The sequence below is a fragment of the Euleptes europaea genome, chromosome 5, assembly GCF_029931775.1.
Source record: "Euleptes europaea isolate rEulEur1 chromosome 5, rEulEur1.hap1, whole genome shotgun sequence".
NCBI classification, from domain to species: Eukaryota; Metazoa; Chordata; class Lepidosauria; order Squamata; family Sphaerodactylidae; genus Euleptes; species Euleptes europaea.
This window is the reverse complement of record NC_079316.1, coordinates 74,800,006-74,818,368: the sequence shown is the minus strand read 5'-3', so window position 1 is coordinate 74,818,368 and position 18,363 is coordinate 74,800,006. Positions and strand designations below refer to the sequence as shown.

Below are 18,363 nucleotides of genomic sequence, written 5' to 3'. Positions count from 1 at the left end.
TGGCCCAAGGTCACCCAGCAGACTTCATGTGGAGGAGTGGGAAATTGAACCCGGTTCTCCAAATTAGAGTCCGCCGCTCTTAACCACTACACCATGCTGGCTCTCTGCATCATACGTTACTGAAGCAAAAAGAACCTACATAATTTGGACTCCCATGCCCCTGATTCTGCTACTTCCAGTATGAATTATTTTTAGATAATTCTGCGTATGGCATCCAGGATTAGAGATGGTCTGCATTCGTGGCAAACAGTTGGCATACACAAGGCATGATAGGAATGTCATATCATGAAAAACCTCTAAACCATCCAAAAAAGTGTGCTTTGCAGTTCTGAGCATGCATATAGTCCACTGCTCTCTGCAGTAATGTAAGCAAGAGGACTCTTAAGCATGAGAGTTTGTCGAAGGAAGATGGACATACAAAAGAAAATGAATACATGAATCATATTTAAGATGTAATTCTTCAGATAAATCATTATTTTATTATTTTATTATATTCTTTAAAGGAGCTCAGGGCATTGTACATGGTCATCACATTTTATCCAGGGTTTGTTTATTTTATGACAGTTTAAAATGTTGGCATACAAGCACCCTCTTTAGAGAGAGGCTATGGCTCAGTGGTAGAGCATCTGCTTGGCATGCAGAAGGTCCCAGGTTCAATCCCCGTAGGATTGCCAGGTCCCTCTTCGCTATCAGCGGGAGATTTTTGGGGTGGAGCCTGAGGAGGGCAGGGTTTGGGAGGAGAGGGACTTCAATGCCATAGAGTTCAATGGCCGAAGCGGCCATTTTCTCCAGGTGAACTGATCTCTATCGGCTGGAGATCAGTTGAATTAGCAGGAGATCTTCTGCTATTACCTGGCGGTTGGCAACCCTAAATCCCCGGCATCTCCAGTTAAAGGGACTAGGTTAAGTAGATGATGAGAAAGACCTCTGCCTAGAGAGCCACTGCCGGTCTGAGTAGACAATACTGACTTTGATGGACCAAGGGTCTGATTCAGTATAAGGCAGCTTCATGTGTTCAAAACCTTACACGTCTGATTCAATGAGCTGTAGTCCACAAAAGCTTATGCTACAATAAATGTGTTTGTATTTAAGATGCCGCAGAACTTCTTTGTGTTTTAAACTAGTTAATTGTTAAGACTATTCGCACTGGAGCATGAGCAAATGTACCAAAGAGCTGAGAATGGGACCCCTAATCTTGTAAAACTGTTCCCTTTTACACACACACACACACACACACACACACACACACACACACACACACACGTACAATTAGCTGCCCAGGCTGGGTAGCAAATATTATACATTAATGGGACTTAAAATAGAAACATACTTCTTAATACTTAAAACCATGACATTTAAATATCCTTGGAAAACATGTAAAGACCTCCTAACATGACGTGGACATAAAAATATAGAGGATTAACATTCCATGTGGAAAATAAAAAAAAGAGGTTGTTACCTCAACACACCTTAATGCCATTTAAATAGTCTCCCTTTGATAGATGAAGGCAAAACTACCCCCAAAATTGCAGATGAATTGTCTGCTCCCTGATGATTTCAAAACAATTACAGGATGCAGAGCAATCTAGTTAAATTTTATTCAAAAGCTTACTACACTTGTGTTTTCTCTTATTTTTCTATCAATGAAACCCAGGAGGCTTAAGCACAATTCATTATGTATGAGACCCAACTTACAGTGCTTGACTGTTGATTAATAGGAAAGTTTGCAGTATGTACATTTGCAGCATTAGATGCATACAATATGCTAACTTATTCTTCCACTGAAGCTAATTATTTACAAAAAATGACTACTTGAGACTGCAATTTATTAAATGCATGCATCCAGACTCAATTTGGCCCCCAAAGACAGTCTAGAATGAAGATCTTTTACTTGATGTGACAACTTGTGGAAACAGTGTTATTAATATTGTAAATGTGGCAAATAAAGAGTTCAGATAGCCTTATGTCTATGTTGTGTTTGTTTTTCACAGTTGAATCAATGAACAAAACAGCTTTTCGGGAGAAAAAAAAGTTTAATACCCATATGAGAGGCAAATTCTTTTTGCCTGCTTAAATTAACTTTCTATAAACAAGATTATTGCTAATATACAGACTTTTTTTTTTAAAGCACTGGGGAACTGAAATAAGGGAATACCTTCCCACACACAGTCTTTCAATTATAATTTCAACTACATTATTTTTACAGAAATACCATATACACATTATGTAATGTTTAGCTTGAAAATTAAGCTTAGCACTGACAGCAACCTCTCATAAAATCTGGCCGCTTACATTCCACTACCTTTGACATTATTAACGTGATCCAGATATGCACAGAATTGCAGCCATTCTAAAGATTTTAACTTATGCAGAATCAAGTGGGCATGGGCACACAGAATATGCAAACATATGGCTCTTGCCTTCAGGAAACACTGCTGACTTGAATCTGTACTTACGGGTGTCCATCAAGTCCTCATCAATATGTAAATCAGGGCACATAATATACACTGAGAATTCAAAAAAAAAATTCTATCTCTAGGCTATATAAAAATCTTGAATCACGATTTACCAATAATATTGGTATGCTATGGTGCAACTAGGGATCGTTACTCGTAGGGTATAAGACTTGCTCCCCCCAGCAAATGGGAGCAGTTTTCAGCTAAAGTGGTTAGGAAGCATGTGCTCATGGTCGCAGGAAGCAGAATACATCTCTCTCTGAAACCTTTATATCACCATTTGTGGCAGTCTTATTCCAGAGAGCATTTGATGGAGGGCAAATTGTTTCCCACAGATTTGGCGATGTTCGTTTTTATTCTGGTTTGTTTGTTGATCCTGTATATTGTAATTCTCATGTGTTTTGAGCCTTGAGCGCTTTTAAATTTGCAAACTGTGTTTTTTAATCTGTTCTTTAATTTTGTTAATTGGACTGTTATAATTTGAGCCGTTACAACTTGGTTGCGGCATTGTTTTGACAACTTGAGTCTATGGTAGGGCTGCCAGCCTCCAGGTGGTGGCTGGAGATCTCCCACTATTACAACTGGCCTCCAGGCGATAGAAATTGGTTCCCCTGGAGAAAATGGCCACTTTGGCAATTGGACTCTACGGTATTGAAGTCCCTCCCCTCTCCAAACCCTGCTCTTCTCAGGTTCTATCCCCAAAATCTCCAGGTATTTCCCAACCCGAAGTTGACAACTCTAGTCCGAGTAGATAAGGTGGGACAGAAATGTTTTAAATAAATAAAAATAATAATCTTCAGTGTAGCTGTCTACATATACTGCATGGCTGAAGCAGGTCACTACACAATTGTTATGTGTGTGAGAGTGACTCCTGTTTTCATGTGTGTGTGTGGTGTGTAAAGTGCCGTCAAGTCACAGTCGACTTATGGCAACCCCTTTTGGGGGTTTTCATGGCAAGAGACTAACAGAGGTGGTTTGCCAGTGCCTTCCTCTGCACAGCAACCCTGGCATTCCTTGGTTGGTCACCCATCCAAATACTAACCAGGGCTGACACTGCTTAGCTTCTGAGATCTGACGAGATCAGGCTAGCCTGGGCCATCCAGGAAGGTAACGGGGTGAATATATATAAATGGTTGGTGGGGGGGGGGGGACTGATGTCATAATTTCAAAGACTCAACAGGTACACTTAAAGGTCATTAGCTGCCACCAACAATCTTGCACTATTAGGGTTTTGCTTAGATCCTGAAAAAAAATCCAATCTTGGAATACTGTACTGAACAGTAGAACCATCATTAATACCGAACAGTAGAACAGTACTGAACCATCATTAGAAATACTCCCTAAAAATCAATAAATCTTTATACAGTAGAGAAAGGCCATCACAAGCCCCATTTGCCTGTAAAACATATGCATCGTAGATTCACACAGTACATAAATATAAAAATGGACAAAGATATTACCTTGATGTAAATGCACATAGGCACAATCTTGGCAAGTTTTCGCCTTTAGAAGTTCCTGAACAGTTTGTCCTTACAGAATTGTATAATGCTTCCGTAATTGTGCCAAGGTCAGGTTTATCAGAGGCAATTAGCTGTGTGAGCAGTTGCTTCAGGGCAACTTTAATATGCACACCTGACTTTACTCATTTATTTTCTCAGGTTCTCCATCTCAGGCCATATCCTTCAGCTGCATGCAGGTGTTGTCCCAAGACCCAGGCAACTACCATCTGGTGCTACTCCTGCAGCATTACCATTTTCGCTTTGGCTATCACCAAAATCCAACCTTTATATTTACTGATTTTTCTCAAGTGGCTAAAACAGTGTCAGGGCTTTTTACTAAAGAGTGATAATGCTAGTGGCTGATGATGTTTCATCTATGGGAATCAACTGGCAGATCTTCAGGTAGTTCTCTTGTTCAGAGCTTGCTGTACTGTTTTTTGCTATAATCAATAAATCTAATTCCACATGGGGCCTTAGAGGATTGATAGATCCATACAATGGACCTTGGGCAAATTGGGGGAATTTCTCTATAAACATGAAGAAATCCCAGGTTTGCAGAAAAAAAATGAAATCTTAGTAAAATGTGGATTAGAACCCCTAAATAATAGAAACAATGCCTGTAGCTTTAAGAAAGCCACGGCGCTCTCAGTGGCTATTTTGGAGGTTGTTAGGCAACAACAATATTGCTAAGCCTTCCAAGCTTTGGTTTTGGAGGCCAAAACATCCCAAGAAAAGTGCCAACCCCCCTCCCCATAATGTTCCCTGATGGAGGAGGAATTTCTGAGAACAGGGGGAAAATTATATTCTGAACAATGGTGAAAGGGGGGAATGGACAAAAAAGGTTGAGAACCACTGCTTTAGAGAAACATGTACCTTGCTACAGTATTTTTTGAGGATTTTAGGAGATGGAGAAGAAGTGGTCTTTCTGGATAAGTGTAATCTAAATTTCATATGAACCTGCTAACTGTATATTGATACAGTTTTTCTCATTATACTCAACTATAACTGAATAGTACCATGTTCACTACAGCCTTGGCTTCTTTGAACTGTTTTCACTTTTAGAGTTCAAATAAAATATTCACGAAAAGTATAAAGTACAAAGTCCACAGCCCCGCCCCCACCCCCCAAGTCAACTGCTGGAAGTATTTCTCCATTCTTTCTGATTAATGATTTTAGTTCACCACTTTTCCACCATGTATCTATTTTTTTTTTTAATTGAAAGAGGATAATAGTCTACACAAGGAGTTAGCCTTCAAGGAATCGGTACTAGCGAGCCCAAAACAACTAGTGATGCTCTTAAGGGCATTTGCTTCTATGAAATTCTAAGACAGATGACTTGTTTTGAAAAATTGTTATTGGAGATAAAAATCTCAAAATCATCATCATTTTTAGCTCCTTTCAGCTTACCTTTCTCCATGTACCTAACAGTAAGATGTGAATATTCACTGCCAATTAGGTTACTCAGTTCAGAAAACTCTAACCTACACTGCCAAGAAACAAATCAGGACCTCTAGAGTGCAGCTGGATGTGCGACCTACCTCCTTATCTTGTTAAGCCTGTAAGACAGTCTCTCACTGCCATTTTCAATTAGATACAGTATAGGGAAACGGTGCCAATAAGATACTAATTGCAGAAGTGGGAAGCTGTTTCTTTTTGAAGATGGCATGTAGAAGGAAAATACAATACAATCTGGTACAACAGGTATACATGCAGTTGGTGTCTGTTCAGTCCTTCACTACAGGGAGGAGAGACACAGCAATACCTGAGGCAATAGTGGTGGGGACAACAGTAGAGGCAGCACTACCGTACTCCACACACAAAAATCTGATGTATCCAACCTATACATCAGCGACAATGCTGAGCCTAATTCCTTGCCTAATGACCACTAGCAGACAATTGTACTTCATCATAGCCTTTTCAGCCATCATATCTGCAGTGATGCACATTTTGCAGATGTCAAATTCCATGCTGGCCATAATTAGACTAGGAATAGAGAATAAAACTGCTGATATCATACTGCCCTTGTACAAATCTATGGTGAGACCACACTTGGAATACTGTGTACAGTTCGGGTCACACCTAAAAAAGGATATTACAGAGCCTGAGAAAGTGCTGCAAAAAAGCAACCAAAATGATTAGGGGACTAGAGCAACTGTCCTATGGGGAGCGGTTAAGACGCTTCGGGCTGTTTAGCTTGGAAAGAAGGCGGCTAAGGGGAGACATGATAGAAGTCTATAAAATTATGCATGGTTTGGAGAGAGTGGGCAGGGAGAAGTTTTTCTCCCTCTCCCATAATACTAGAACATGGGGTCATCTGCTAAAGCTGGAGGGCGAGAGATTCAAAACAGATAAAAGGAAGCATTTTTTCACACAACGCATAGTTAAATTGTGGAACTCCCTGCCCCAGGATGTGGTGATGGCTGCCAACTTGGAAGGCTTTAAGAGGGGAGTGGACATATTCATGGAGGAAAGGGGTATTCATGGCTATTAGTTAAAATGGATACTAGTCATGCTGCATACCTATCAGAGAAGCATGCCTATTATATTAGGTGCTGTGGAACACAGGCAGGATGGTGCTGCTGCTGTCGTCTTGTTTGTGGCTTCCTAGAGGCACCTGGTTGGCCACTGTGTGAACAGTGAAAGTCGACATATAAAAACCAACTCTTCTTCTTTTTCTTATGCACTGTTAGCAGAAAAATAGTAGGCAGGCAAACGAGACAAATCCTAACAGCAGAAACCTTCCGGTTCTCATTTCTGCTCTTACCACAGCATTGTGACCTGGCAACCCTAGTGGGGCAATGAGATCCAAGAAGAGGGGAGAGCCAACTCTCACATAAGGATTCGAAGTACAGAGCTAGGGTCGTGCAAAAAAAAACACCACATGGTAAATTTCGGGTTTGGGTTTATTGGGCCCGATTTTTTTCAGTAAACCTGGAATAAGCCAAATATCCATACTGGTAAAGGGGTATTTCAGCTTTGTTTCTGGGTTTATACACAAAAAAATTGGGTCCATAATACACTATGGGAATTTTTTCGAAGCACCTGTGGGGGCATTTTTGAAGGTAGAGTCACCAAATTTGCAGCATAGCTGCAAGGGACTCTCCTTAGACGGACACTGAAGTTTGGTGAATGTTGGGACAGGGGGTCCAATTTTATGGGCCCACAAATGGGTCACTCCCATTTTCCAGGCATCTGTGAGCTGAGCTGGGAATTGGAATGTAAATGGATCGTTTCCAGTCTGTAGGCCATTGTTTTGTTTTCCATATTTGTTGGCATATTCTTGTCAAGATTTTAATGAACTCCGTTTCTGTGACTTGGAATAGCTCTATTGATATCCCATCTGCTCCTGGTGATTTGTTTCTCCCAATTGCTTTCAGTGCAGCTTTCACTTCACTTTCTAATACTGTAGGTTCTTCTTTAAAAGATTCTTCTTGGAAGGAATCTGTCATCCTTTCATCTCTTCTGTATAGTTCTTCAGTGTATTGTTCCCACCTTTTCTTTATTTTGTCCTGTTCAGTTAATGTACTTCCGTGTTGATCGTTCAGCATGCCTAACTGTGTTTTAAATTTCCCTTTGATTTCTTGGATCTTGTGGAACAGATCCCTTGTTCTTCCTTTTTGTTGTTCTCTTCTATTTCTTTGCACTGGTTATTATAATAGTTCTCTTTGTCTCTACGTGTGAGTTGCTGGAATGCTGCACTTTGACTTTTGATTCTGTTTCTGTCACCTTTTACTTTAGCTTCTCATCAATCCTTAGCAATTTTAAGAGTTTCCTCAGTCATCCATCAAGGCTTTTCATTTCTTTTGGCTACAGGAATAGTCTTTGCACACTCTTCCTTGATAATATCTCTAGTTTACACCCACAGTCCTTCTGGTTTACATTCACTTGAACTAAGTAATGCAAATCTGTTCTTTACATGGTCTTTAAACTCTTCAGGAATGTTGCTTAGATAGTATTTTGGTGCTATGAATGCTCTGGTATTTTTTCTTCAGCTTTATCTTGATTTTCGATATTAGCAATTCATGATCTGTACCACAGTCGGCTCCTGGTCTTGTTTTGGCCGAGAGAATAGAACTTCTCCATCTTCTGCTTCCAATTATGTAATTATTTGATTTCTATACTGGTGATGTCCATGTAGGCAGTCGTCTATTTGGTTGCCTGAAACATGTGTTTGCAATGAACAAATTGTTGTCTTCACAGAATTCTATGAGTTGTTCTCCTGCTTCATTCCATGCTCCTAGCCCAAATCTGCCAACAACATTTGATTCTGCTTTGTTTCCTACTTTTGCATTCCAGTCACCTATGATTATCAGCACATCTTGTTTAGGTGTGTGATCAATTTTTTGCTGAACACTTGCATAAAAACTTTCAGTTTCTCATCAGCATCTGTAGTTGGGGTATAAACTTGAATGATGGTTATGTTGATATGCTTTCTTTGAAGTATGATTGATATTATTCGGTCAGTCGTTGCATTATAGCTCCTGATTGCCTTTGCTACATCTTGCCTCACTATTAACGCAACTCCATTTCTTCTGTTTTTGTCATTCCCCGAGTAAAACACTTTGTAAGTTTCTAATGGAAAATGTCCTAATTCAGTCCACTTTAGTTCACTTATTCCCAGGACTGAAATGTTTAAACGTTCCATTTCTTGTTTTACAATTTCAAGCTTACAATTTCAAGTTTTACAATTCATGCTTCTCACATTCCATGTTCCTATTATATGCGTCAAACAGCTTTGGACTTTCGTTTTGCATCCATTCACATCAACCACTGAACGTCCTTTCGGCTTTAGTCCAGTCGCGCCATTAAGAACAGCGCTACTTGTACTTGTCCTCTACTCTTCCCCAGTGGCTGATTGAGTGCCTTCTGACCTGGGGGTCTCATCTTCCAGCACTATATCTTTTTTTCATTTTGGATTGTCTCATCATAGGGTTTTCAAGGTAAAGGTTGGTCAGAAGTGGTTTACCATTGCCTTCTTCTGCGCAGTACTAACCAGGGTTAGCTGTAGTGGCACTGCCATTGTCTACTAAAGATCTTCCACCAATGTCACCTTCCACTACTGCTTCTGCCCAGTAGCTAACCTTCTAGGATTCCTTTGCCCCCATCACCATTGGAACTGCCTGTTCTCTTCTGCTGATGTGGCCATTGATCCCTGAAGTGGGTGGACACATCTTCGTCTGGTGTCTCAGCTGTGACCATTCCATCTTGAGTGACTCTGCTGGGAGTCTAGTGTCTAGTCAGAGTCTAGACCCCATATGGTATTGCTCCAAGCTTCGCTGACACACACAAACCGCCTCACCACGTTAAGGTGTGCATCCAAAAGGAGGGAACATTTTAGTTGCCTTATAATTGTTAATGTGCTAGTTGACTTAGAATTTTTTTTTTACTTCCCACTTTTTAAAAAGAATGTACAGATTTTTATTTCCATTTTACACACACACACTCATGTGCAAATATGTCATGGGGCAGGCAAGGAGTGAGGGCTGGAAGCATAGTCTGGGGAACAGTCCAAGGTCATTCACAGTTCAGGCAAAGTCCAAGATCTCAATACCAGCAAGGGAAGTCCGACGCGTTACTCAAAGCCAGTCCAAGAAGTCAGGATACCAGGAATCCAAAGGATAGCAGGGAAACAAGGCCGGTACACAAGGAGGTTGGTGACAAGTTGCTTGCACAACAGCCAAGCCTAACTGATGGCTTAAATCTCTTCCCCTGCTGCTGTAGCAGAGCCAGATGATGCTGATTAGGCTGAGTTCACAGGTGATGCTTCAGCCCTGCTCTTCCTCATCACTGCTACTGAGGAGGTTCCTCTGTAAAGCCTTCAGTCTAGCACTTTGCCGTCTCTGCTGCATTGCCAGACAGACCTGTTTTCTTCTCTGCTCCAGTGGCCTTGGCGAGGCCTCTGGAGACACTGCATGTTGCAAGGTATCAGGTCCAACTGGAGTCCTTGAGCTGGCAGGCTGCAGGCATGGTGAGTCCTCTCCTGACTTTGGCTGATCCTCTATTCTGGCAGGCTGTAGTCCCTGTGGTTGTTCCTGTGGGACTTCTGCCTGAGGATGTCCCTCTGTTCTGGTTTCTAATTCCCCTTCGTCAGAGGAGGTCTTGGCAGGCTGACTCATGACAAAATAGATCACGATGGGTAGCCCCGTTAGTCTGTCTGTAGCAGCAGAAAAGAGCAACAGTCCAGTAGCACCTTAAAGACTAACGTATGCAAACTTAAAACAAAAACATTTTCACATTCATCTTACTGAACGCTAAGCATAGTAGTTTAGACAGTTGTCACTAACAACAAAGGGTTCATTATTAGGCAAAAATTAATTATATGTGGACTGAACTAATGAGATGGGGAAAACATGCATATTTCAGCAAATATAAAGTGGAGCAGCCTCTACCAAGGCATTGGTAAAGAAGAAGTAGGCCTATTGCAATGACAGGCACAGCTCCCGCCCTTCTACTGAACCAAACTGCTTTACTGATCATATAAGGCGGAAACTACTGTAAAAAGAAGAGCACTGTGAAATGTAAACACCCAGCAACGGTTTTCAGCCCATAGTTGACCCCCAATGTGCATTTTGCAGCCTGCTATCTACAGATTTATAAATAAATGATTAGATGTAAAATCTCTAGAGGTTTTTCCTTTTCCACAGCAATTACAAGAGCAGATTATTACCATTCAAACAGGGTTCCAGTTAAAGTTCATTGAGTGGCAGGAATCATTCATTGCTGTCCCCACATCTTAAGTCACTGTGACAGAAAATCCAATGTTAGCATGTACTGTGAAAATTTTAACAAGCCAAGTCAATATGCACTGAATGAACACATTCTTGAGTTAAAATATATTACTGTCAATAATGGATTGAATTAAAAAAGTATGGAGTTTCAAGTCTGATCAATGTCAGCGAGAAATTTCTTGTAGTTTATATGTGGTGTTAAGAAATCGTCACCCATACAGATACAGTATCCATTTGAAGGCTTTTCCTCCTTCATTTTAAAGCCACTCTTTTAGAGCTAATAAGGACAATGAGGTTAATAACAAAATAAATCATATTAATGATTTTCAAGTCTAGCGTTTATTTTTCAAATTAAGAGATCAATTTTTTTTCATTATTCCTTGTCTCCCTCCCTAACTGTGTACATGCTTAAATATCTTAGAAAAGCAGTTAGCATGAACATGTTCAAAAATATATAACTTTTTTTTTTTTAATAAGCTTGTCAAGGAGTACCATTTCACAGAAGGAAAGATCAAACTCTGAAGAAAACATTTTAATACAGTCATAGTAGGAAACGTTTCACCCTGTCTGCATTTTGATTGCAAGCTATAAGCACATACAATGTAGTCATCTGATTTTAAAAAATTGACACTAATGTGCTTGGAAGGTATTTGTCAATTAAGTCCTACAAAGAGCAGCATATGCATTTTGGCAGTCAGTATCTTGGTTTTCCAAGCTTGGATCTTATATAACACCAGGTGAGATATACCCAATCACAAGGTTTCGTAGCTAGCAATTCCCTCAAAGGCGCACAAAACTTTCCAATTACACAGGTGATTACTTTCTGATGATGTCACAACCATGCATTAACTTCCCCCAATACATAGTTGAAACAACACAAAAAATCTACCACGGTAATGATGTTCCACAGCCATTAAGTTTTAATTGATTTTAGAAAAGGGGGAAAAGGCACAGTTATGCTTAAAAGCCGAAAAGACAGCTCTAGCTTGTTCTTCTCCACTTTCTCCCCCCCCCCATCAGTTCTCTCTCCTAACGGTTCTAAAGGAGGAGGTAACTGGACAAGCACTGAAGCGTAAGTTAGAAAGGAAAAGTGTAGGCTACTTGATCTCCAACACTGACAGTCCTGTGGTACTATCTGCTTTGCGGTTTGTTTAGGTATTACTATAGTGCCAAGGGTACCATGCTTAAATGTAATTTGTTACCTAAAAGATTAAGGGTTTGTTTGCACTGCTGCCTTGCCATGCATTGATCTCGATCTAAATGCAAATTTGACAAACATCTCACCTGCGCAAGGCACAGCTGAGAAACTTGCAAAGCCTCAAAACTTTCAACACACCCAAATACCTACCAAAAAGACACGGAAAACTCTTCTCTCGTAATAATATGGCCTAACTGCACACTGCTAGCACATGGGAAATAGAGCACTTCCTTGGAATTTTACAGTGGTGGTCCTGAATTTGGGGTGCATTTCGTGACGAGGAGTAGAACATTGTGCTAAGCTGCGACAAAACCGGGGCCAACAGAAAAAGAAGGCGGCCGCATTAGTATGTAGCAAAATCCAACAACTAAAGTCATGATTTTTATTAAAGACCAACCAAAAGAACACAATACAGTGGGCAGGTGTTCACCATCTTCAGAACTCTTCATTTACCTGGATGTTAAAAGGCTGGGGGGTCCTGAAGCCACAATCTTAAAGAGTCTTTGTCACTATCCTATGTAGTATTAACCTGTACCCTTGGAATGGTGGGAATACGAAAACCAAGGGTCACATGGGGCAAAATCAGACAACACATGTCCCCGAATCTGCCACAGGAACTCAGTGCCATTTTAGATTCTGGGTTTTTTTGTAAAAAAAACAAACAAACATTTAAAAATACTGCAGGGACCTGGTCCTACTGGGGAACATGGTGTGGGGGAGGGGGGATGAGGGGCTTCCAAGAGCAGAAACAACCTGTGGCGGACTCAAGGACATGATATAGTCTACTGTGGTCCATAGCATGCCTTCTCATTTGACCACCTTGCAACTTATGTGGACAATGAGACCCTCTCACATACTAAGTCTCTAAGTGTTGGATGCAACAATATGTACGTACAATGATTGTGGGTCTTTCCTCTGTTCCCTTCTGTCCCGCAACAGTCCAGTCTAACTTTAAGAAAGTTTATTCCCAGGACCAGGAACTGCATTGGGGAGTGGAGTAAGCTTACCCTTTCCATTCACTTTTATCAGAGAAGCTGCACTTATAGAAGAGGATAAAGGGGCAGTTTTTGTCCCCTTCACCCTCCCAACCCATGTGGTTTCAGAGTCCCAGGAATAAACTTTCCCAGGGTAAGAAATGACTGCTGGATCAAGAAGAAGGCAGCACCTTCTTCTGAAGAAAGGCTGGATCCCTTTGTGTATTAAACACACAAAAAAGCCAGTGATATTTTTGGTATCATCAATCATTACTACTTTAATAGCATTTTCAACTCCACTTTACTGTCAGCAGTACCCATTAATAGATATTGGTGCCCATGAGACACCAGAAGGGGCCTAGGCAGAGTACCATAGCGGCTTCCTGCATACTGGGTGAAACTCTTCCCCGTGGCTTGCACGGAAATCTTGCAGTGTTGTGGTTTTTTTTTTAAACACTGAGGCTCCCTCAAACCAGGAGGTGATAAGGAATAAGTAGGTATGAGACCTCATCTGCTGGAACTAGGATGAATGGAAGCAAACATTCTGTTCAGGTCATTTCAGCCAGGGGATTGTGGTCTGTCGACATTCACCTCCAGGCCCGAGTGCCCTGATCCTTTATTGGGAGGCATTCTCTTAGGTCAACACTGTCTCTTCTGCTTCCTGCCAGCTTTGGACAATCTTTGGCAATTGATGGCTTCAGAAACTTAATAAGGGAGAGCGGCTATCGATCTCCAGTGTCACATCCAGCTTTGCCCTTAAAACTGTCAAAGGCTACACTCACCATTGTTGCTACTCTGTCCGTAAAACATTGCATAATCTTAGAAGCCTTCCAACATGTTGCCAACAGCTACAATACAATTATAACCCAGATTTTCTGTTTTCTGCTTTTGTAACTGAAATTATTAACTCACACACACATGCCCCAAAACATGTTTTTGGGGGTTTAATAGCCTTCCAAATTACCTTGGATGGCAGCTCTATGCTATATATGCTGAACCAGACTTTTAAGAGTTGTTATATACTCATTCATTGTTAAATAAATAATGCTGTGGAACTGTGGAACTAATCTTCAGTATGTGTTACTTTTAGTTCTGTTTCCATGAACGAGTGTGATCGTTTGTGATCTCCAGGGACGTTAGCCAAGAATCTAACTCCATAATGCTGCCAATATATGGCAAGACCTGTTCTATCTCCTAGCAAATACATTTGGAAAATAAACCAGGCACTGGAGAGAGCAATGCTTCAGTATTTTCTGAAACAAGAATAAAATCAAAGAGGAGATTTCCCCTCCTTATGGTAACCATAACCACAATACATAAAAAATAAATGTATTTAAAAGCATTAATGAAGCCCATACCGCCGAATGAGCTAGTATTTAAAACCAAAGGACATGAGCTACACATGGTAAATATCTGGTAAACCCTCAAAACCACATTGTTAAAATTATCTACAGAGAACGTTTCCCACAAAAGGCATGGTAACTGAAAACATTTTTACTGTACAAGTCAGACTAAATGTATATTATAATGTTTGCAAGCAGCAATGCGAACAAAATGGGGAATTTCTTAATCAATTCACTTTTGCTTGCTAGTTTGTGTGTGTGTGTGTGTGTGTGTGTGTGTGTGTGTGTAAAAAGGGTCAAGAGGTTCTAGCCTGGCAGTGAGAATGCCAGGATGCATCATGCGGGCAGTATGAGGACAAAAAAAAAATTCTTATAAAAGCTGGATTGATTGCCTGCAAGTTTGCTTTGCAGGAAGAGGTGACCCCCCCCCTTACAGGACAGAATTGGATTCTAAATGGGGAGGGGCAATGGCTTAGTGGTAGAGCATCAGCTTTGTATGGAAAAGGTTCCAGGTCAATCTCAGTCTTCTCTAAATTAAAGGATCTAGTGAGGAAATTCTTCCATTGACAGCCAATAGATAATGTGAGAATTGGTTTAAAGCAGCTTCATGCACTCAGTTGGAGGTATATTGAAATTACTAATGCAGGATGGATTGGGACTCAAGTGCATTCAGACAAGATATTTTTGATCATGGACATAGGTAAAACTGGGGTCGAGTTGGCATAGTGAGGCATCTGCAGATGTTTATAACCTGGCAGAGGACCTCCAACTGATCTGGGATGCTTGACCTGACTGGAATGGAAGAGAATCCTAGCAGGTTCCCTATGATGTTACAGGACCTCTGGGGCATTCTTTCAGGGAATGGAAAATTTTATTCACTTACTATGAAGTTTCCTTCTCAGTGGTTCAAGGGTGCTGCACTTTAGACTGCTGGGAGAAGTGCCTTTTCCTGGACACAGACAGGGTTGTGAGCTTTTCTCTGATTCCAGGAGGAAGGGCTTCTTCTCTGCCTCCCAAAAGAACCTGTTAAAAGTCCCTAAGAATGATTCACAACTTTTAAAATGAATGCTCAGAACAAGGCTAAGAACGAGAAAAGGACCTTTCAGTAACCTTTGACTAAGAAGGAAAGACTGTAGGACCCTGGAACCACATAGAAGGGAAATTAATGGTAAATGAATACAATTTCCCATTCTCCAGTGATTCCTGGGGTGCTGCAGTCTAGACTGCTAGGACACAGCAAAGCTGTGCAACATTGGGTGGGACTACTCCACTACTGGCTGGTCACAATCTGCTGGAGGACCTTCCTCCCAAAGGCAGTGTCCAAGGTAGACACCTTGTCTATACAATAATGCCAAGTAAATGTGTGGACCAATTTCCAAATAGCTGCCTTGTAAATCACCTCCATAGAAGGAGTCGAGCAGTAAACAGCAGAAGTAGCTGCCTCCCCCTAAAAGAGTGAGCCATCATTCCCCCTGGTGGTTCTCTACTCTGAGTCCTCTAAGCCAAAGAGATGCAACTATTAATGCACCAAAATAGACAAGGATACTTTGGTTGCTAAGGAGGATCCATAGACAGTGCCACTCTCTCTTGTCTGTGGACTGCTTTGGGACAAAATTAGGTCAACCCTGTTTCCTCTGACCTGTGTAAGAGAGAGTTTACTTTAGGAATGAAAGTAAGGGTCTGTAGGAAAAACCACCCTATCTTCATGAAAGATATTCAGTTCCCTGTTGACCAACTAAAAGTTCAGCTCAGAGATTATCCTCGCTGATGTAACTGTCACTAAGAACACAGTCTTAAAGGTTAGTGCCTTGAGAAGGTAGGTGGCCAAAGGCCCAAAGAGGAAAGGACCACCTTCAGGTTCCAAGTGAGGAAACCGTGTACAGTGGGAGGGGGGAGGCAAATGAGAGAATTTTTTTGCCATCAAGTCACAGTTGACATATGGCGACGTCGTAGGGTTTGCAAGGCAAGAGATGTTCAGAGGTGGTTTGCCATTGTCTGCTTCTGCGTCACAACCCTGGTATTCCTTGGAAGTCTCCCATCCAAACACTTGTCAGGATTGAGGCTGAGAATGCATGACTAGCCCAAGGTCTCCCAGTGAGTTTCCATGGTAGAGGGGAGATTCGACCCTGGGTTTCCCAGATCACACTTTAAAAAGGATATTGCAGAGCTTGAGAAGGTGCAAAAAAGAGCAACCAAAATGATCACGGGGATAGAGCAACTGCCCTATGAGGAGCGGTTCAACGCTTAGGGCTGTTTAGCTGGGAAAGAAGGCGGTTAAGGGGAGACATGATAGAGGTCTATAAAATTATGCATGGAATGGAGAGAGTGAACAGGGAGAAGCTTTTCTCCCTCTCATAATACTAGAATGCGGGGTCATCTGCTGAAGCTGGAGGGTGAGAGATTCAAAACAGATAAAAGGAAGTCTTTCTTCACACAACGCATAGGTAAATTGTGGAACTCCCTGCACCAGGAGGTGGTGATGGATATCAACCTGGAAGGCTTTAAAAGGAGAGTGGACATGTTCATGGAGGAGAGGGATATCCATGGCTACTAGTCAAAATGTATACTAGTCATGATGCATACCTATTCTCTCTAGAATCAGAGGAGCATGCCTATTATATTAGGTGCTGTGGTGCACATGCAGGATGCTGCTGCAGTCGTCCTGTTTGTGGGCTTCGTAGAGGCACCTAGATGGCAACTGTGTGAACAGACTGCTAGACTTGATGGGCCTTGGTCTGATCCAGCATGACTTTTCTTATGTTCTTACCCTATGAAAGTCAGCAGTTTGGGACTAGGATACCTGAAAGCCGGCCTTCTTCCTTAAGAACCTGTCAGTTCACTCAGATCACGATTGGAGGCCTTGTCTAGCTGCTTTCAATTTCAGAAGTGAGGTGAATGACAAGTGAGGATGGGGCTCTTTCTGTGATAATGTTCCTCCTTTGTAAAACCCTCTCCACAGAGGTCTTTTCAGCAGCTACGCTTTAATAGTATAAACCCCAGCAAAGAAGCAGCACCATTTTGAGTTGTCTGAACTGACCTTAACGTCTTCGTTTCTTTTCCTGATCTGAGAAATCGGAAGAACCCTGAACTGATTACGCTGCTTCCTTTCTCCTCTTAATATTTGCAAGGCTAGGTCTGTCAACTGGAAAAAGCCGCTACTGCTCTCTGTTTTCCATATATATTGGACGACTGCCTCCTAAATACAGCAAAACTCAATGAGGATCTTTCCGCACCCTGGCGGAGACTTTAATGTGAAAATCCGACCCTCCTGAACCTTCTTAGCTTCACATAAGGGACAGCGGCGTCAACCCTTCAGGCCCATTTTCATCTCTCTGGAGTCAGCTTTGATACCTTTCTTCCCCTTCCAAAGAGAGTCTCAAAGCACCCTGGGGACTCTGAGCAAAAACAAGCAACTCACCTGGCTGTCAAACACACTTTTCGATCCACTCTACTGGAACTCTTATCGTCTCCCCTCCTGCACCACTGGGGCCGAGGCAGGCAGCCTAAGTCCAGCTGTCCTCTGTCCCCTCTGCCATAGCTGCTTGAAAACATTCTATAGGTCCATGGCTGCTACAGTGAAATCATAGACTGAGACTCTTTTATTTTATCCTGCTTGGTTCGAAGCATTCCTTCTATGGTAACACAATACTCATGACACAATGGATTTTCTCAATGTGTGCGCGCTCATGCATATGCATGGTTGCCAGCTCTTCCCAAATTTTGCCTCTGTGACTAAATGCAATATTTTTCCCCATCATGATTAAGGAAGATGATTTTCGCCGACATCTTCCTTCCCCGCCCTCATGTCTAGAAGTCATCTAATAAACTTACATGTTTGTGTGTGTTTTCCTCATGCTGTACAATGGGATCGGAAACTTGATTTCATACAACTATAGTATTTAGCTTCTAAAATCACATATGCAACATTTGGGCTTAATTTTTTTTAAAGTAATAACTAACCTTGCAATTATAATGCAATCATTTTGGGCTTCACTTCTGCATTCTGTTATAGATTCAATTTGTTAAATTTAGTTATGAGGCAAAGAAATCATTCTCCTCCTTGTAAAAATCCCTGTTTTAAAAAGCTGGAAGTCAAACAGAATTGACAATCACATTCCATGTTGAATAGCTATAAACCTTTTCCCAGCAAAGTATGCATATTTTG

General features: G+C 41.5%; 1 protein-coding gene across 1 annotated transcript in view; it reads right to left on the bottom strand.

Annotated features, from left to right (window-relative positions):
- Positions 1-17,752, bottom strand: part of MGMT (O-6-methylguanine-DNA methyltransferase) — an 85,758-nt gene extending 68,006 nt beyond the window's left edge. The window contains exon 1 of the mRNA XM_056849720.1: positions 17,617-17,752. Coding sequence (XP_056705698.1) covers positions 17,617-17,750 — 134 coding nt within the window. The 5' untranslated portion in view covers positions 17,751-17,752. The remainder of the gene's footprint in view (positions 1-17,616) is intronic.
- Positions 17,753-18,363: the final 611 nt, after the last annotated feature.